Below are 21,996 nucleotides of genomic sequence, written 5' to 3'. Positions count from 1 at the left end.
AACATTTCGACAGTTTCAGAACACTTCAAGATGCCTAAAGCGTTAATTAGTCGTAATATGATGCACTTGAAAAACGTAAAGTAATGAAAAAATGTAATATAAAGAAAAATACCGTAATCTTCGTATATGGGAGGCTTCAAAGCCCTTACCCCTTACGAAAGTCTTCAAGTTTTACGTGTGTGCGTCTGTCCAGCGATGAACGTAAATTACTGAAACCTGTGCAAGGCTTTTAAAATTTCGCGTCTTTTCTCAAATTGCGATGTTCTAGTGGTAGTTTTTTCTTATCATTTATTAAGCCCAGAATCCTCACAAAAGTCTACTTTTCAACAACCCTGAAAATGTTCCAATGCAATGAAAGCAGTTTCTCACCTGGCACAATGGTAAGAAAACTTCGCCGATGGAATCGTCCCGTGAAAACCTGTCGTAATCGAAGACGTGAAGATGTAAAACCCTCGATTGCAGTTTTTGTATCGGAAATCCTTCGAAATAAAATGTCTCGTTCCATCTCGGGTTGAGTGTCCTCCTTTTAATTTTAGTTTCTAATCGGTGCTTCTTATCCGGGAGTAACGTCACCCTCACATATGGATCACTGGTGCCGGAGAGATCTTTGGCTGGGAGGTCTTTACCCTGAAATAAATGTTATTAATCCTATTTCCCAGGCACATCTGAAATGCAACTCCCACAAGTGGAGGCGTAAATAATTTATTGACCAACTCCACTATAATGCAAAATTATAGTTAAATTATTCACAGAGAGTTTGGCATGTCTTGCCGGAAGGAAGTAGCAGATACGCTGTAACTCTGGCACAACGTCGAAAAGCCACATTTCCAGAATCTGGAAGTTAGCGCAACAAATACGTCCTCTGTCACTGGTCCGGAGCAAAGTTCATGTTATGGAATAACGAACAGCAGCCGCGAGTTTTGCCGGGATTTATCGGCTTAAATGCTCAAATATATGAGGGTTGGAATCAATAGATAATAATAATATTTGATAACAGAATTGGTTTCAGTGATATTTATGGCCATGCTGCGTGCATAAAAGTTCGAATTCGGTGAGCCAAGTGTGGGATATTTTGATGAATGAGTTTATGTAGAGGAAATCTCAGACGGGGGGAGACCAAACGCATGGAAGGAACGTCTCTCGGCAACTATTAAAGAGAAAATATTTGGAATCTAATTACTAAAGGAATTGAGGTTTCTTACAAGGAATCAATTTTAAACGTAATAAATCGCTAAACGTCCTCAATTCTTCTAGCAAGAATTGCTTGAATCTCTTGATCAATCCAGTGAATCTCACATGAAAACCATGTTAGGAGAACCAACAAGACTTTCAGCAGATAATCTGGAAAAGCCAACTTTAACATTCCCAAGATATCTTCACTTCATCTAATATTTGTTTTCAATTTCCTTTTAACCTTTCGACGAGAAATCGCCAACTTCTCGGCGAAGGGACATTTAAACCTGAACATTCGAATTGACCCCAACCTAAAGTCTCGGGTTGCGTAATCCGATTTGAGAGTGTCTATGTGTATTAGATTAACCTTTGGAAAGAGGGAATTTAAATGAAAAAGCCCAAAAAAAATTCGCTAGAAACTCAGGAAAACCATAGTAACTATATCCACATATTCCGGCTCTATGGCTAGAAATGAATTTAAACTCGCCGTTAACTCACATCCCCATCTCGAAACTTATTCAAAGTCTTCAGAGTTTTAATATCCAGGGTTTGTACGAAAGTTTCTAGTCATCCAATTAACTATTTCCTTGGAGGGAAGTTTGACGATTTTGAATTTGAAAGCGAGACGTTAAATTTATTGAGCATGTGCTCTAAATTGTATGCAAGAAGCTAAATAAGTATTCATGAAGAGAAGAGAGAAGAACCTTAATAGCGTTTTGTATTAAAATTTCTTACGATTCTAGAGGGAAAAAGTTCTTAAATCCTCGGATTCCTGAAGAAAACTTGAAATACTCTTTGGGAAATTTTCGCATGAACATTACGGGAATGTCTGAGCACATTTTTGTAATAAAATAAACATATATAGAAGCAATGGAGAGATCTACGAGAAACTTACCTGTATAATTTTAAGAATAAGTGTGGTATTCTGAAAATCGTATTCCAGTGAAAAATGAATTTGTCCAACGTTCTCTGAAGGTTCCGAATTGTCAATGTACATATCCACTAATGATATTGAGCGGCTTTGCAAAAAGGCCATCTGGAAGCAAATTAAATAAAGCAATTAAAACTTTTGAGTTTACCCCCGTAAGTATAATTATATAACATAGATAATAGTCCAAATGGAAATTTTAGGGGCTGCGCCATTACCTTATCCATAACCCCTCAATGGAAACGTTGGGGAAAGTCAACGCTATGATTATGAGGCTGTCTATACGGGTGTATTATTAGTAGATACCAGTATTGATTTCTCCCTAATGATTTATTAACGAGAAAGTTATTTGGGTAGCAATACGTGTCGTTTCACCAAGTTTTAGTAGAACTTATTACAAGACTTTGTTACTTAAAGAAACCAAACACTGAGTGAAAAGTCGGCATGATTTTAATATGATCCAAATTTAGGAAAGCGTCCAGGTGCTATAGAAGGGGAATGGAAAGGAGATAAAGGAAGTTTGCGGTAAAAGAGTGAGGTACTTATAAGCAGCATTGGCTAGATCATTTTTATTGGAAAAAGTACCTAGCAATGCAAATTATAATATTATAGGGTGTTTCAGTTTTAACCCGCATAACTTTAATAACGTATTAAACGTTCAAAAATAATACCAGTTTGCTATATAAACCAACGTCTAATAAGGCTTCCTTTAGTAGATACAGGAGGTTTAAATTTAATTTCAAAAATGGAAAATATTAAAGTTCTTCAAAAAGGATTAAACGTTCTTTAACGACATTTTGGAGGTGTTGACGACTATAAATGACATATATTTTAATAGAAAAAAAATATTTTTTAGCTTTTCCAATGGCGTGCCTACCTCAATTTTAGGAAATATTTTTTCAGAAATGGTACGCTAATGGCTTTTCTGAAAATAAAAAGTACTTTTGAATTTCTCGTTTAATTCTGGAGAAATATTGTAGTCTCTCTTGAGATTTTTTCGTTCGACCCATCGTTTCCAAGTAAAAAAATTAAAATAATTTAATGTACGTTTTAAATTAATAACTAGAACGTAATGGTATCAATGCTTTACTACACGTTTTAAAAGAAAAGGAATACGATCCACGACATTTTATTTATCTTTACTCTTAAAAAAATGTTAAAATCCAGTAGCATACCACATTTTCTGAAAAAGTATCCCCTAAAATGGAGGTAGGCACGCCGCAGAAAAAGCTAAAACATATTTTTTTCCAGTAAAACGTATGTGTCGTTTACAATCCTCTAAAACTCCTCTAAAACTCTAAAATTTTGTTAAAGAATTTTTAGCTTTTTTTGAAGAAATTTAATATTTTTCCTTTTTTAAAATTAAATTTGACCTCCTTATATCTGCTAAAGGAAGTCTTATTGGACGTTGGTTTATATAGCAAACTGACATTATTTTTGGACGTTCAATAGGCTATTAAAGTTATGCGGGTTAAAACTAAAACACCCTGTATAGCTCCTCACTGAAGGTATATATTTTGCTAAAAAAATGAACTGACTTCAGTAAGAAAATTCCTAAATTTTTAAACTCTCAAAGGGGACTATGGAGTTAATTCCTTTAATTTTCGACTCGATATTTCGTCGCAAATGGAGTTACAATTTTTCCCATAATAACCTCTTTATGTAACTCCTCGTTGAGGGTAAATTTATTGAGCTGAGCAGGTAATCAAGGAGCAGGGAAATTCCGATATTTATTAGGGTGTTCATTTGAAAAAAGTGAAGTTTTTGGGGTCGAGTTAAGTTGAATGTAAAGATGAGTTTTAATATACTGAGTTTCATTTAAGACTCGGTAACTTCAAAACGGGTAAAGATACTGATACATGGAGGCTCACATTAAAACATCCCTCCCCCCTCTTTGATTGACTTGCAATTACCAAATTTCTAAAATTATACAGGGTGTTCTATTTAAGAGAGTGATGCTTCGAGGGTCAAATCAACAGAGTATATTATCAAAAATTACTGTAAAAATTAAATTTTCTGAAAATTTCACTTAACCAGGCATAAACTCTATATGGTTTTATTAAAATTACTAACCATTTGCCAAGTTTTGGACATACCTCCTCCTAAGGGGCTAAGTAGTGAAATGGACATCACCATTCAACTCTGAATTCGTCGTTCTGATTGATTACTAACAAACCCTGCAACAATCGCTTTTAATGAAGATTGATTGGTTACCGTCCGAATGTGGTATTTTCCACTCTGTTTACTTATTCAGTTGAGGATTTATGAAATATTGACAATCATTATTTCGACATCGAAGGCATAATATTTCGTGTCGTCTCATCCGGATTAAAGCAACACGTGCCCAAGTTTGGAAACCTTGAAAGCCCATCTTGATTGATTTTTCCAGAATACCCACTGAGAGTTCTAAATATAGTTTAAGGTTTTTTGAGTCTACTAGAGACTAAGCCAGATCAAAATCCGAGATAACATAATTTCTTTTTTCCACTCTATTATTCACATTAATGCTTTCCTCCTCCATTTGGATTTATGGAGGGATTTATGGCAACTGGTCCATGGCCATTTGTTTCAATATTTGACCTCAATATTAGTCGATCTATCTTGCCAAAATTGCCATTATTTACGATCTAAAGGGTCAATCTCATTTGAATACGACACAATTGGTTAAATTGGCTAAGCATTCATTTAGGTTACTGCGGTATCAAAGGCATTGAATTTGGATAATTTTTGAGGAAGAAATGAAGATTAAAGAAAGTCGACTTCCACTTGCCCTCATCACTGATATTTAATTTAAACTTTTGAGTTGAGTTGAGCCTCCGTTTCGAAATTGTTTTGTACTAATTACGAAAGTCCTTCAGTGAATATAGGGTGGAAAATTACAGTTCGCTCGTGAAATATGATAAATTATTTTACTGTGGAGAACAACAGGGTTTTCCACATTTCCGAACTGGCAAAAGTCCTTAATGCATGGCCCTTTCACATAAACTTTTCAGCGGAATTATCGATTTAAGGCCCTACATATATTTTAATATCCGGCAATTGGGGTGGGTTTGTGCTTTCGGAATGTTTCTAATTAATTTTTAAAACTCTCTAGTCATTTTCAACAACCTCCTCATAAAAGCATTTGGTTTCATTTGAGAAGAAGAGTTTTAGAATCCAGATAAGGCCAGGTCGTAACAGGTAATGGGTTTTTGATGTTCTTATCCTGTTTTGAATGTCATTTTCTAGGTGCAACTTCGTCGTTTCAACGGAATTATTACAGTCATAAAGGCTTTGATGAACACTGATATTTCTCAATGAGCTGGCGATCGAAGATTCCGTAAGGTTGCAACACAGGCCAAAAATTATTTTATATCAAAGCTTGTCATCACTGAAAATTCACTCGAAACTTGCTCTGCACTTTTTGGACTTACCACTTTACAAAAAACCCATTTGGCCCCATTGTTTTGCTGCCTCTCAAAACTAACCTTTCTTTATTAGAATTTTGCATATTGCAAAACTCTGTATATTCCAGAACCCTATATATTTCTTGCAAAGACATTTATACAAAATAATTTGTAAGAAAAACATATTTTCTTGACAAATAAAATGACAGTTTGATAATCGCAATTAGTAATTAAATGGTCTCCATTTCGTACCTAGTCATGAAACGGAAGCAGATACCTCCACTTCATAATTGAATTACTATTTAAGGCTAAAAGATTTAAGATAAATAGCACGCAACAAAGCTATTTTCACTTACAGTGTATCAATCTCAAAACTTTGGATTGCCTACAACTCTGAAGACTGAGATTTTTTTAGAACATACAAAAACCATTTCGGCACAACAGAAGGGGAACCAGTTTAATGGTGGATGCAAATTTCTACGTGTGTCCCCGAGGGAGCTAGTTACCCCAGCTCTCAAATTTTAAATTGCAATATTTATCATGTGATACCTCATTTTAAAGGTCTTTGTAAGCTGCATATAAAAAACTAGTTTCAATTAAAAAAAATCAGTTTTTGAGAAGTTGCAGCATTTTTAATACAGAAATATCATGTTTAAAAAATATCCACAAAAACAATTCAAAACGTTCACTATTTTTTTCTAAACAAAAAAAAAGTCAAAACTTAGCTTCTTTCACTTTTTCAAATGGTTCAGGGCTAACGGAATGATATACTTCGGTAATTTAAAGCTGTAAATCTTGGAAATTAGCTGGCTTGGTTTTGTAAAGAGCTAATTTGATGTGGCCTCAAAAAAAAAATTGAGTGGTGTGAAATCCGGTGATCCCGGTGGCCACTCTATTTCTCCCCTGCGATCAATTCATCTTCCTGGATAATTGGTTTTATCTGTAGAGCCTAATGCGGTGGAGCACCATTTGATCGAAGATGTAAAAAATTTTCATTTAATTGCAGGTCGTTATCGATAGAGTTGGGGTACCTACCTCCTTTTACGGGTACACGTAGAAACTTGCAGCCCCTATTAAACTAGTTTCCTTTCCACTCTGTTTAAAACGATTTTCTAATGTTTTAAAAAATTTCAATCTTCGGAGTTATAAGCAATCCAAACTTTTGCAATTGACACATTGCATATTAAAATTATGTAATAAATGTAATTAAAATTATGAATGTAAGTGTTAAATCTGCAACTCTGTTGTCACGTGTTTGACACTGGTATACTTTGTTATCACACATGTAATTAAAGTGACAGAATTGCGAATTTCTTTGTTTTTTAAAATAACACATGAAAATTTCGATTTCTTGAGCTAAAAATTTTTCAAACTCCTAACTTCACCCGCTCGCCAAATAAATCGTGAATCGGCTGGAAAAATAAATTGCGATCATAAGACCATTCTTAATGATCTTCAATCGATGGAATTTACCGAAGAATTAAGAGCCTGGGTGTCTTACAACCGTGCCGAAAACCGCAAAGAAAATCGCCTTTAAATTGATTCTGAACATCTCGCCCGACACCGAGCAACACGTGGACACAAGCAATGCTTTTTTAACCGAAAGCAAAGAAAGGGGTGGGTGGCTCCAGGAGATACGCCGAAGCGGAGAGTCAAGCTAGACCTCCATCCAAAGAAGACCATGATCTGCGTTTAGTGGAACTGGGAATGTCTCGTACACTGGGAGATGCTTAAGAAAAACAGTACAGTGAACAAGGAATTTTACATTGCCCAACTTTATCGCGGAATGAGGCAATTTAACTGAAAAGACTCTATAGTCATGCTACTTCACGACAATGCCAGGCCCCAAGTTACACAGCTGCTCTGCAGGAGCTGGAATGAGAGGTTCATCAACATCCGCCGCACTCTCCGGACTTTGCGCCAATCGATTATAATTTTTTTCCGTCCTCAGTCGAACCAAATGAGGGGCATTACTTTCGACAATGAAAAGGACCTTGAAAACCGGTTGAACAACTTTTGCGACACTGGACTGGTCCATTTTTGGCGAAACGACATTAATATATTGGTTGAGATGTATGAAACAGGGGTTTCATTTACGGTAATATTCGCCTCAAAACTTAATCGCGTTTGTGCTTTCTCTGATAATGCTTCTCTAATATCGTCAACCTTACCTCCGTAAATGCAAATCAGGCTCCCATTTATACCGAAAACCTCGAGAAGCACCTCCGCATCTAGAAACAAAAGTCTCCATATTTTGCCCCATTTCATCCCCTCAACAACGATACCATTAAACACGACTGGGAGACTGGGAGCTTTGTGTGAATCCATCCAGATTTCCAAGCGAAACTTTTCCAATTTGCCGAAGTAATTTAAATCATAACGCTTTTTGTCATGCGAAACAGTGTGTCACCAGCGAGTCATTCAGGCGAGTCAAATCGGTACTTAAATCCCCCCCAATGAGGAAAATATTGTAATGAGCTGAGCAGGGATTGTAGGGGTAGATAAAAGGGGTATAAGTCCGTTACGGTGAAAAAATGACTGGAATTTATGCGGTTAAAAATCGGCTTTGAGGAAAGTTTGTGGAATATCCAGCACTTTAGTTGCCTGGGAGATTTCGTTGGAAAATCTAGCCTAGCTGAACTATTAGGGAAGTTTAAAATAGGGAAACTTTGAGATGAGAATTCAGGTAGGGTTAATAAACTTGGGATTGCGGGTAGTGCAGCTTGAAGTACAGCTGCAATGAGATTTCTTAAATTTGAGACGAAATTGCTGTACTTCCTGGAAACGACTTAAATTTTGTTCTACAGACAGTAAAGGGATTTTGGATTTTACTTGCTGTGTCCAAGCTCAATTTTGGCTTTAACTAAAGCAATTTCATTAGCCAGAAATAATCAATTAATTACTCGCTCTATTAGCATTATTAGAGCTGAAAGCTCCCTGCAACTTGCACTCATTCTGGCAATTCCTATACTTTCATTAAACAGGTTTAATCAGGTTCAATCAACTTACACGTATGATCAAACTAGTGCATTTGCATTTACAAATTTAGACTGACGATGTCGGGAGGATTTAATTAAGTCCCTAAACTTGCCTTCAAACAAGAATTTACGGCTTCCTGATAAAGTTTATCCGAGCTGGCGAAACAGGAAATTGAAATTTAGATGATCTGTTTCTCTGAAGGAAGCGATTGCCTCGCCTGTTTCTATGATCATCATGAAAGAACATTGTTGCACAAAGTACTGAGTTTCAGAAGCAGCTTTCGTACTGAACTTTCGGGTTTGAAATGCGCACGAATTTGAAATAGTACAAAACTAGGACTATTGCTGTACGGTAATGTGTTTTAACCGGATTGTTGCCACACAATTCTGCAGTTTTATAAATCTGCTTAGTTTTTTGCCCTTGAAATCTCAGAAACTGAAGGAGGATCTGAATGTTATAGTTGTGAACAAAAGTATGGAATGTTTATTTCTTTTAATTTTTGCTTCTACAAGTAGACAAGAAAGGTTATCGACCTTTAGGTGTTTCTGCCCTTGAAGGTATTTGTAAATACATTTATATGTAATAAATTGGATCATTTAGCTGATTAATGAAAATGTCCGAGTAGGTTTGAGTTGGGGAATCGGAAGAGGAAATATTTTGTGAGTCTGATTGGGCATAGAGGGTCCAGTAGGATCCAGTTGTGAGGGTTGTTTTTCCATTTTTTCCCGTATTTGTATTTGTATTTCTGTTATCTTTGTCATGTTTGTATGTTCGTAAAGCATTTGGTCGGAAAGAATGTGCAGCCGATTGTTTGGATGTTTGATTTTTGTTACTAGTCCAAGTACGATTTCCTCTGTATTTTGTGTATTGTTTTGTCTTTTCTTTTGCGTTTGTCCTCAGTACATCGGACGGCTCTAAATTATCCCCCCTCCTCTTTATTAACTTTTTAACAAATTATTATTTTTTGAAACTTCAAAACCAGTAAAGAACAAAAATACTATCTTTTGACATTTGTTTAATTTTTTTAATGTTGCTTATGTCACTGGTAGCACAAAATGGCCGATTTTTAAAAATTGAAACATGGATCAAGTGTTGCCTAAAATTAAAGGTGTTTCAAAACTACATTCAATAGTGTATTACGACTCAAAATCTATTAATTCGTTTTTGAAAAAAACAGGTATACTAAATTTGGTAAAAAATTCAACACAAACTCAGTTAAATAGTACGTAAACAATGAAAAAATTGAATTTAGTTAATAAGAAATTCGTTTGTTTTGTGCTTACAAAGAGTTTTTGATTATTTTTATGTATCAATTTAATTTTTTTTACAAAAACTTGTTTGTGAGCAAACAATGGAAAACAAATGAATTTACTATAAACAAACATGTTTTTTCATTGTTTACGTAGTATTTAACTGAGTTTGTATTGCATTTTTTACCACATCTATTCCTGTTTTTTCAAAAACTAATCGATAGTTTTGAAAAACCACTAATGTAAGATGTCATGTTTTAATTTTTTTTAAATTGGCCATTTTGGGCAAACCGGTGACGTAAGCAACTTTTAAAAAAATAACCAGCCATCAAAAGATAGTATTTTTGCCCTATTTAATGATGCTTTTGAATTTTTTAAAAATAATAATTTGTTAAAACGTTAAAGGGGGGGGGGGGGGGCAATTTAGAACCGCACAGTAGTCTAATAGGAGTCTGCAGATTACTTTATACAGAGTGTTCCAGAAACATTAGTACAAATTGATATGAGGTGAAACAGCGTTGAAAAATAATGATATTAAACTGAACATATCTTGTATACAACTTATTCCTTTTCGATATACACGGTATTAAAACAAAAAATATATATAACTTATCGATAAATCTTACATTTCGCAAGTTTTTGAGATTTTTGCATAAGGGGGTTTTTGGGTACAACAAATCTATCTAGATTGCCTATTTTTAACTAACATATGACACCACCTACGTCGTATACGTATTGGGAAAAACTAATAACTTTTTAAGTAAACCTCGTAGCTTAATTTTTTGTATAAATCTAGAAAGGCTAGGACTTTTTACAAAGAAAAGGTATACTTAAGAAAAGTGTGCATCTCTCACGGTTCGCGAGATATTTTCAATTTTATATTTCGCCCTGCATGCGTTTCCTAATAGTAACTTTTTGATAGATAGACCATGATTTGACAGTTGTTACTGTAAAATATTTTTCTTCAAGTTTGACGTTTAAGTTATTTCTAATTCAAATTTATCTTTAGAGTATTAATAACGTTATTAACCGACAGTTTCCGACATAAGTCATCTGGACACTGGAAAATGCCCCTACATAACGAATTTACGAATCTTGAAATGAGAAATATAGTCTGCGTGTATGCTCAAACGAATTTTAGAAGTCGCTCCACTGCTGAAAGGTATTTGGAACTCTACCCCAACGATAGACAACCTGATTGTCGAACTTTTAAACGAATTTACGATAGTTTGGGAAAAACTGGCTCTTTTAATTCTAAACCAGATAACGGAATGCAAACCAAAATAACTGTGGACCAGGAAGAAGAAGTGCTAGTTCGTATAATAGAAGATTCATAGATCAGCTGTAGGTGCCTGTCTGCAGTACCAGGTATCAGCAAATCTCCAGTATCTAGGATAACGTGCAAAGGAAAGTTACACCCCTGTCATTTCATTCCAGTGCAAAATTTATTGCCGCGAGATTATCAACCCAGAATTGATCTTTGCCACTTCTTGCGCTAAAAATCAAATCGGAACCCGTTTTTCTTCAATAAAATGTTACTTACGAGGCAACATTTACACGACGGGAGATATTCATTTGGCGGAACAACCATTTTTATGATGTGATACAGCTTCACTTAGTGCTAGAACATCATTTTCAACATGAGTTTTCCATTAATGTGTGTTATGGAATATTGGGAGCCACGATTTTGGGACCAGTTGAATTTTCTTCAAGGCTAAATGTAGAATGTTATTGTGTTGAATGTTGAAATGTTGAATTTTTTAAGGAACGTTTTACCCTTATTTTTTGAAGGTCTTCCTTTAGATGTAAGAAGGAGAACTTGGTTTATGCATGACGGGGCGCCTGCCCATTATCCTCTACAAGTAAGGGAATTTTTAAACATCAATTTTCTCCACCGATAAATTCGTCGGGGTAGTAAACATCCATGGCCAGCTCGAAGTTCTGACTTGAACCCACTAAACTACTTTTTTGGGGATACCTAAAGTCTTTAACATACAAGAATATACCTAACAGCAGAGAAGAACTGTGGAATAATATTCAGAAAGGGGTAAACGAGATTAGAAATAAAACGGAATTCTTTTTAGGGTGAAGCAAAATTTTGACTTAAGATTTAGAAAATGTCGAAGTGGGTGGCAAACATTTTGAAAATTTACTTTAGTGTGATTGTATAATTCTTTTTATCATTTAAGTATTGAAGTTAAGTTAGGTAAGTTTCCCTTTAATTTAAATTAACTAAATAAAAAAATTAATAAAAAATCGAAAAAAACAAATTCACAAATAATACTTCTATGACGAATATTTCACATATCATAAAAATACGTTTTTTCCGTAGCATTTTAAGAATGGCGCAGCTTTAATAATTTGCTATCAGCGCAATCACGGTGTATGCGCCAAAAAGAACACTTGCAAATACCTCGGGAACCGGTAGAGATACGCACTTTTCTTAAGCATACCTTTTCGCTGTAAAAGGGTTTAGCTTTTCCAAATTTACGCAAAAAATTCAGTTACGAGGTTTATTTAAAAAGTTATGTTAGTTTTTCCAAACACATGTACGACGTAGGTGACGTCACTCATACATTAGTTAAAAATAGACATTTTAGATAGATTTTTTGTACCCAAAAACCCCCTTGTGTAAAATTTCATCTAAAAAATTTGGTTTACCCATAAGTTACATTTTTTTTTTGTTCTAATATCCTGTAGCTCGAAAAAGAACAAATTTAATATATAACATATGTGCAGCCTAAGAGCATTATTTTTCAACGCTGTTTTACCCTATACCAATTTGTACCAATATTTTTTGGACACCCTGTATCTTTTAGTTGCCGTTTTTGTTCTAATACTCTTGTCTTTCTATGTTAGTGATTGAACGTGTTTTGCTCTTCTAGTGATTTCTGTTCTGGAAAATCTTAAATGTATTTTAAAATTTAGTTTAAAATTAATTTTTATTCCTGAATGTTTGATGTCGTTCTCTCAATTGGTAATTTGGCCATCGGGCCTTATTGTGAGAGAGTTCGCTTTGAATTTGTGGTTTGAAAGTAAAAGTTGGTTGTTATTAGCGTTAGGTATTAATCTCCATTTATAGAACCATGGCATTGTTTTATCAATAGCTCCCGAAGTCTTTTCACAGCCTTGTCTGTCTTTTTGTTATACAAGTCCTCCGTCATCGGCATATTGTATTATGCATGCTGTTTTGTTTATTTGTTGGTCATCTTTTACTGTATAGCTGTAAAAATTGTATAGCAACGGTAACAGTGGCGGTTCCTGTGACAGGCCTTGTTGGGGGGTGAAGAGGAAAGATAAGCTGCTGTCGATTTTTATTTCTATTTGTCTATTTGCAAGTGGATTCTTAATCATGTGAAGCAGATATTTGGACATTTGAAATTCCTGTAGTTTACGAAAAGTCCTCTATGCCATACACTGGCGAATGCCTCGTTATTGTCCATGAGTAGGTTTGCAAATCTTCCGTAGGTTAAGTGCGTTGCCTGTAGATTGTTCGTTAGTACAAATAGAAGATGGATAGTCGAAGTTTTGAGTCTAAAACCAAATTGGTAGCTTGGAATTTTTTCCCAATAACTTTTTCAATTCTTTTTTTTGTAGTGGTTTCAAAAACTTTATTCAGCGCCGGGAGTAATGTTATTTGTCTTGTTTTGTAAATGTGAGTGTGTTGTACGCTCACATTGTGTGTGTGTGTATTTTTGGGTATGAGTATTGTTATCCCTTTTTTCCATGCCTCTGGGATTCCGTTAGCTATCATGCAGTTGTTGATACTGTTGAATATGATCTCATGTGTTTTTGTTGTTAAATTTTTAAGGATCCCGCTTTTTATTTTGTCTTTCCTCGGTGCTGTGTTTTTCAGAAGAGCTAATGCTTCATAGAATTCATCTTCCGTGATTAGTTCATGTTTGTTGTCCGATCCGTTGTTAAAGTAGATCTTGTACCATTGATTCATTCGATTCCAGTCGTTTTCGTCAAAAGGATTGGTTGATTTCCTGAATAGCCTCTGAAAGTTTCTGGCAAAGGCGTCGGCTTGGTTTTTGTTAGTGTGATGTTCTGTTCCGTTTTCGCCGATTGTATTGTCAGAATTTGTTTTTTTGTAGTAAGTATAGGAAGGAATAATTTTAAGAAAAATGCTTTTTTGTTAATAGTTTACGTTTTTATCCTTAAATTTTATGGATAAGGTAAAGTAAATATTATTGAATTTATGACACAATTTTTGCCTTAGAAATGTTGTTTCGAACAATGTTATTGTTATAAAACGAATTTTTTTGCTGGACTAAAGTATGAAATACCATGTGATTTTTTTATCTATAGGAGCATTATCAGTTATTCAGCTTGATTCTGCGATGAATTTTATACGTGCTATGGCAAAGTAAAAGTTTCTAAAGTTTTAGTTAGTTTTTGAAGATTTCGGAAATGCAATAGTTGAAACATGCCGTCGTGATTGCAATCAAAAAGAACTTGCAAAGGTTTTGAAAATTAGTCAATGGGCTGTTTCCAAAATGATTAAGGAATTTAAGTCTTTCGGAGGTGTAAAAAATTGTTTAAAACTTGGACGTTCAAGAAAAATAAATGTTACTACTTGTTGAGTGATAAAAAAAAAAATCAACTGGAGATTCTCGAAAGTCATCTAGGGTTATTAAGAAGTAAAGTGATAATACCGACATTGCTATTAGGTGTACAACTTTGCTTCCGCCGTTTTTGAATAGATGTATGTAGCGGTAAGTAATGATCGAAATAAATAACCCCATGTGGGCATGCAGGAGCCTTGGGCACCTGTTAACATAACCTCATAAAAATATTAGTCTATTTGTGTCTTCATCATAAAGTTATTCGCAATTGAAAATGTCAGTGTACGAGCCAAATTCTCGTCATTTGCGGGAGGTTTTACTTTTCTGCTTCAATATGAAGAAATCTGCTGCTGAGGCTCATCGAATGCTCTCAGATACTTATGGGGAAGCCACTATTAGTGAAAGGACATGTCGTGAGTGGTTTCAGCGCTTCAAGAACGGTGATTTTCACGTCGAAGACCAACATAGCGGTGGAAGAAAGAAGGTTTTCCAAGATGCGAACTTGGAAGCATTACTTGACGAAGACTCGTGTCAAAGTCAACAAGAATTGGCACAATCATTGGGAGTGACTCAACAAACAATCTCAAAACGCCTCAAAGACATGGGAATGATTCAGAAGCAAGGATATTGGGTGCCGTACGAGTTGAAACCAAGAGATATTGACAGGCGTCTGTTCGCTTGTGAACAGTTGCTTGCAAGGCAAAGACGGAAGGGATTTCTGCATCGTATTGTGACTGGGGACGAGAAATGGGTTCATTACGATAATCCCAAACGCAAAAAGACTTGGGGATATCCCGGCCATGCTTCCACGTCGACGGCCAAACCGTCTATTCATGGTTCCAAAATCATGCTCTGTATTTGGTGGGATCAACTCGGCGTAATATATTATGAGCTGTTACAACCAACTGAAACAATCACAGGTGCTCTTTATCGAACCCAATTAATGCGTTTGAGCCGAGCATTGAAAAAGAAACGGCTGCAATACAACGAGAGACATGATAAAGTGATTTTGCAGCACGATAATGCTCGACCCCATGTTGCGCAAGTGGTCAAGAAATACTTGGAAACATTGAAATGGGAAGTCCTACCCCACCCGCCATATTCTCCTGACCTAGCTCCTTCTGATTATCACTTGTTTCGATCCATGGCACATGGGCTAGCTGACCAACACTTCCGGTCTTATGAAGAAGTAAGAAATTGGATAGAATCGTGGATCGCTTCAAAAGATGTCCAATTTTTTCAACACGGGATTCGTATGCTGCCCGAAAGATGGGAGAAAGTAGTGGCCAGCGATGGACAATACTTTGGATCCTAAAGGTATAATTAGTTTTTTACAATAAAATCGCGAAATTCGGAAAAAAAACGGCGGAAGCAAAGTTGTACACCTAATATAAGTAATCGAACTATTATAAGACGTCGGTTGTGTGGGAACGATTGCAGTGAAGACATCATTCATTTCTAAAAAGAATAAGAAGGCAAAAATAAAGAATGTTCTCAAGAACATTTGTTTTGGTCCCCTTTAAAATGGTGATGAAACTAAAATTAAACTTTTTGATTCCGATGAGAATATTTATGTTCGTCGACCGGTAGGAGCTAGATTTGATCCTAAATGTCAAAAACCAACAGTTAAACATGGTGGTGGTAGAATAGTGTGGGGATGTTTGTCACGATTCAGCGTTGGACGAGATTGATGAGATTATGGATCGGTTTCTATATGTATGAAGATATTCTCGAGCAACATATGTTACCATTTTCAGACGAAGAAATGCCTTTAATATGGCGTTTTCAGCACGACAACGACCCAAAACATTCATCCCGTCTCGTTAGGAATTGGCTGATAGAAAATCAAATTACTGTCTTAGAGTGACCGTCTCAATCACCGGATTTAAATCCGATTGAGCATCTTTGGGAACATCTAAAACGAAAAATTAGAGACAAGAACGTGTCCAATCAAGATGAATTGTGGAAAGTCCTGCACGAAGAATTGTTGACAATTCCAATTTCTATCAGCAAAAATCTAGTCGGCTAAATGCAATGTCGATGTCAGACTATTGTAAATTCAAAAGGATGCGATGCTAAATAATAATTCATTTAATGTTCTGATTTGTTTTTAATAGAATCTGAAAGTATTCCATTCTTTTGTCCAGATTGGTTCATTATTTTCTATTTTTTAGTATGCGTAAAGATGAATTAAACATTTTTTATTCATAATATTATTGAAAATATCCCTGAGTTTTTGTGTCACATGTATATATTTTAATTATCAAAATTTTGACGTGAAACTATGATACGTTTAGAATATTCCATACTTTTGACCACCACTGTATATGGTGTATTTCAACGGTCAGTATTATTGCCATAAAGAATCAAAGAATTTAATTTACCAACTTTACAACCTTTACAATTTGCGGTTATTGCAATAAACGACCATAGGCCACCTGGGAGACTGCAGAGCGTCGAAATTTTCACACTTTTTATGCCTCTACACATCTTCAACAGTAAAATTGCATTTTTTCCCATTATTCATAGAGAACAATTAGAGGTGGACATTTTTTAATTTTGAAGCTCACAAAGGGTAACGAAATTACTCAAAATATGTCGTAGGATTTATCTCAACTTGTCGTCCAATGACAGTATCCTCAATAATAGAAATTAAAGTAAAATATTCCCTACAGAGACGAGTTAATTACAGGAAAGCTTCAAAATGGGCTGATGGCATGTGGAGAGCAATTATTCGTAAAAACACACAGGCTTTAGTTAATTACACGCACCTTTCTACTATAACCAGAACATCGAAACATCCAACAAATAGGGCACATAGAACATTGGCATTCGGTCGCATCAGGCAACAATTTATTTACCACAGATATCAAATAATGGCCTAACTGAAAATTGCCGGCTACATTGAAACTTACCATTCCAAACACCATTTTCGGACAGTTTCAGTTAAACCATTAACAATAGAGGGGATTATTCAGTAGCTGCACATAATTAATAAACAATGACAATAACATCGATTATTACAATGGCACGACAAACAGACAGCTATAATTTATACTGATCATTGTTGAGAATGATGATTATGTACACATGTCTGCCCTCTATGCGAGAGCACAGTCCAGTTTTCCCTTCTGGGCGTCCGGGACGAGCTGGCTAATATCAATATTATAGAGTTTCTACCAGCAGCAAATTACAAAGAACTACGTCAAATATTACATTTACCAATCAGGGGTTAAGACATCATCTATGTTATTATATAGAGGTTACTTGGGTGTGACTGAAGCTCAAAATCTCCGAATTATAGATAGCTAAATTTAAGCCGGTGCGGGCTGGACGGACCTAGTGAACGAACATTTTTTTACTGGTAGAAAATTTCAAAATTCTCATTTTTGGTGAGGAGGAAAACGAAAGAGACCAAAATGGCAATTTTTTGTATATTTAAAAAAAATCCTATTCAGAACTACTAGAAATAGTTAGTTAGGGACATCTTTATTTGAAATCGCATCCCTGAAATAATGTTCAAAAATATACAGAGTGTCATATTTAAAACTTTATAATTTTGTGAGAAGGGGGAGAAAACTATAAAATGCACATTTTTAGAAAATTGAAAATGTACGTAGGCCTCTACTGACATTTTGCTTGGGCCAGTTCGCCCCTGATTCTAAGAGTAATTATATATAAATTTGCTGATTTTACTTAAAATATCATGACGCTGTTATGTCTTTCGATTAACTTCAATCTTCATGTTAAAAAATTCTATATCAGCAGCGGTTAATGACATTTTTTACATAATATAAAATTAATTTTTCCCTCCTTCCGAAAATTAATTGAAATTAGGTAGAAATTGAGAAAAAATTGCACCGCATTACTGTCTGACATCTGCTGGTTAATTAGTTTTGGGACTGAATAATTAATTCATAACCAAAAGGAGCTTCAGTCACAGTGAAATGGACTAAATCCCAGCTGATTTGGACATGACAAAGGGATTCAAACTTCTTTAATGAATTTAGTCATTGTTGTGTGTGGAATTTAGTTCACCTTTGGACACTTAACAATCTAGCAAAATATACAATAAACATGCTTACATCCTGGCCAGGTTGGCTTACCGACGGATGGTCCCCCTTGACATTTTGCAGGGCTTTGTTGGAGGCGTTGGGGGTACGGGCCTCTGCGGGCACGAGTGCCCCCGCACTGCTGCCTGCTGGAGATTTTGCTTGAGGACTTCCAGTAGTCCTAGAATGGGAAACATCAAGCTATTTAATTGAATAAAACTAAATTAAGTTGCGGACAAAAAAGAGGGAAATTTTAGGGAAGTTTTAAACGTGAACGTTGGCCTTTGCTTTCCAGGATAAGTTCCCAAATAGAGGCGAAAAATAGTTATTTGTTTACGAAGGCGTATAATAGCACATTTATTGGTTTAGGGTTATTAATGTTAACATGTTATGGAGCAAGTATCTCTACCGCAATATTTATAACCTGAGATACAATAGAAAGCTGATGCAGGTAACTGAATTTTCTATGGACCTAAAATTGGAATTAAGAGGAAAAGCAATTTGGAAAGTTTCTTTTGTAAAAATTTTGTTGCTTTCTCTACGAATCTTTTTGTGCGGTTATTGGGCAAGTTTAGAAGGGATTTTCTTGCCGTAGTAAATTTAACTCTGGGCGAGTTCATTCCAGCTTATAAGGTCGCAAACGATCTGGAACAAAATATGTATTCTCTAAAATTAATTTTATTTAATTATGAGATACTAGGAATCAATTATTCAACGTAATGCTCCAAGTAGTGTTTTATTCACTAGTGATTTAAAAAAGTGCCCATACATCGACGTAACTGACCGTAGGTAATAAAGTTCATTCTCATTCCTGTTTTCACACATTTTCAAGTTCCTTCTGAAACATCAAGAAAGAATCTAAGAACAAGTCACATTTGAGGGATCCCTTGACGGAACTTTCAAATTCTATACTATTTTTCACCATTGTATTAAAATTAGAATTTTTTCCGAGTTTACGCAGAAACTGGCGATTTGCCTATTCCAAATAATTTTTTTAAACCGAGTTTCTATATCCAGATTTAGTCTCCTGGAAATGTCATTTTTTCGTATTTACCATTAGAACTTGAGGAATTTCATGGTCTTGGAATTGCTGAAAAATTACGCAAGAATTCCGACTTTTATGGGATTTTTAGAGCTGCAGCAATCATAGAAAGTGCAGTTGAATCTGATTCAGAACTGCTTGGGGAGGATTGGCACAACATCGATTGTGCTGTAAAATATTGTGACTTTATCCACTCTGAAGAATTGCTCGAATTTAATTCTTGAACCGTAGCTGCTCGGGAAGTGACATTTTTAATATTTTTTTTTTATTCAAAGAGATTGAGACTGGGGCCTGAAATGTTTATATTTAACTTGTAAAAAGAAAAACGCAGAAAATTCCAATTCCGATTAAGAAAAAATGTTTTTCTTCTGTAACACCCAAATTACGGGAAATAAAATGAGAAATTTTACCTAAACATTTGCGTAGAACATTTAGGATTTTTATTTTTTTAAGTATTTTATAACAAGTATTTCAGTGAAAGAAAATCTTTGCATATACCCCATGAGGGACATTTTTCATTTCCCTATTGCATTCCCCTTTGACAATGAATTTACTTGAATTTGGAACCTTCAGCCTCGTTTTCTATCCTGCTCAGCTATAATTTATATGGGTCATATATTTTAAACTGTTCGCTTATCGGGAATCCTGCAGCGTTAAAAATAGAAAATTGAAATCCGATACTTCCTTTTATCCTTTTATTAGATTTTTAAATGTCAGAAATTTCCAGGATATGAGTTTTAAAAATTGTCATCAGATAAATTCTCCTATAAGTTAAAGAAGTGCCACTGTCACAGCTGATTTTAATTTCTGTTTCCAAAATATTTTATTTTGAATTTAGAAACGCAGGCAGGGATAAATAAACAAAATGGATTATCCAGTTTTAATCTTCGATTTATTGTTTATCTGTTTATTTTTTCGATAATTTTTTTGATTTATTTCTTTTTCCTGTTTTCTGGAATTAACTTGAGTGATTCAGTTGTCAGTTTTTCAGATTCGTTTCAACTGTCCTATAAAATGACCCATATTTGTGGGATATCCGCTGCAAAAAATGAAAGGCACGACATAGAGGATTTAGATGCAATTACCGTGGTAACAGGAACGATATTCTTAAGGTTCTATTGTGTATAATTTGAAAGGGTAAAGGTGTCTGGAAAACCAGAGATTCAACAGAACAAAGAAAACGGCCTTATCTAACTGAAAAAAACAAAGGCAAATCCCCAATTCCTCCTCTTTAACCCACTTTTCTTCTTTGATCACGCCAGATTTCCAATTTTCTGCAGCTCAATTTCGCCCCCTTTATTCCGTACTTTAATTAAGCAGAACTTTATTTTTCTTCAAACATCTCTGCGTGGTTCTTTTCCTAAATGAGAACACTAACAGAACTTTAAGTTAATTAATGCTGCAATAGCTGGCGGCTATATTTAGGGAGGCCATTAATGCGCATCTCTTAGCGAAAATTACAAAAACAAACAGGAAAATATGCAAGTTTTCCCTCGTAAATCGCTGAGCAAAGGAAATACGACTGAAAGTAGTTGAGACAAAACGAAAATTGATGCTAAGGAAATCCTAAGATAAATCTATCAAGGGGTTTAATGCCTTCGAAGCATGTTTGCGACAGGGTTAAACCCTCGTTTTGTTACCTGTGACACTTCTTCAGGACCGTTAATCTCTTGAGAGATTTCAGCAGATAAGATTGAAGCCATGTTCCATCCTTTGAACATTTACATCATTTTCTTAACTAAAGTTATACTTACTCTAACTGAGCTCTGTAGAGGGTGCAAGCAAGACATGAAAAAGAAAGAAAATTATATTAGTATTAGTTTCATCATCATACGTACATGCAGTAATGGCCATAATTATAGCAACTTTCTAAAAATTAAAAAAATCATAAGCTAGACCATTTCAACTTGACAGAAGTTTATAAAATATTTATCGGTTTGAGTTCCTTTTGTTTATAGCATTTTACACATATTACATTCCAATATTTTCTTATCACTTAGAAATCTGTATACATTTTTTTATTTTGGGTTGGACAAAATTATAGCAACTTTTTCATTCTCGCTTTATTCATTTCTCCTTGCGACTTTTTGATGAACGTTTGTGAATGATTTGTTAATTATTTAGTCTTCTTTATTCATTAATTGATAATGGGTTATGGTAAAACTGTCTCATTGACCATAAGAAAAATTATAATTTAAGGTTACGAAGATAGAGAGAAGCAAGTTGGTGTTGCCAATAGTTTGTCGTCTGAATAAATCAATCGTTTCCCGAATTATCAAAAAAATTAGCTTAATTGGGTAAGGAACAGTGTCAAAAAACTCTGGACGGGCCAGGAAAACGACTAGAAAGACCGATAAATGCATAATTCGAATGACAAAACAAAATCCATTTTTGTCATCAGTGCAAATCAAAACAACTCTTGAAGAAATGGGATTTGCTATAGTAAATTCAAGAACCATAAGAAGAAGGTTAATAGATGGTGGGCTTTTTGGTCGAGACCCAGCAAAAAGCCGCTGCTCTCAAAAAAGAATGTGTAGGTCCGGCTTCACTTTGCTCAGGAACACATTTAATGGACGCTAGAGCAATGGAAACAGGTCATTTTTAGCTACGAATCTAAG

The 21,996-nt window shown here is 35.1% G+C and overlaps 1 protein-coding gene across 12 annotated transcripts in view; it reads right to left on the bottom strand.

Annotated features, from left to right (window-relative positions):
- Syt7 (Synaptotagmin 7) overlaps positions 1-21,996 on the bottom strand; it is a 260,026-nt gene that overhangs the window by 6,760 nt on the left and 231,270 nt on the right. For 10 of the 12 annotated variants that reach the window (XM_066401742.1, XM_066401743.1, XM_066401738.1 and 7 more), the window contains 4 exons: positions 21,133-21,144; positions 18,370-18,517; positions 2,069-2,209; positions 370-627 (listed from right to left, as the gene is read on the bottom strand). In XM_066401742.1, the coding sequence (XP_066257839.1) occupies positions 370-627; positions 2,069-2,209; positions 18,370-18,517; positions 21,133-21,144 (559 nt within the window). The remainder of the gene's footprint in view (positions 1-369; positions 628-2,068; positions 2,210-18,369; positions 18,518-21,132; positions 21,145-21,996) is intronic. The other 2 variants (XM_066401740.1, XM_066401750.1) reach the window with 1 other exon arrangement.

Source organism: Euwallacea similis, chromosome 23 (assembly GCF_039881205.1).
Source record: "Euwallacea similis isolate ESF13 chromosome 23, ESF131.1, whole genome shotgun sequence".
NCBI classification, from domain to species: Eukaryota; Metazoa; Arthropoda; class Insecta; order Coleoptera; family Curculionidae; genus Euwallacea; species Euwallacea similis.
The sequence above is the reverse complement of the archived record's forward strand: the minus strand, read 5'-3'. Positions and strand labels throughout refer to the sequence as shown.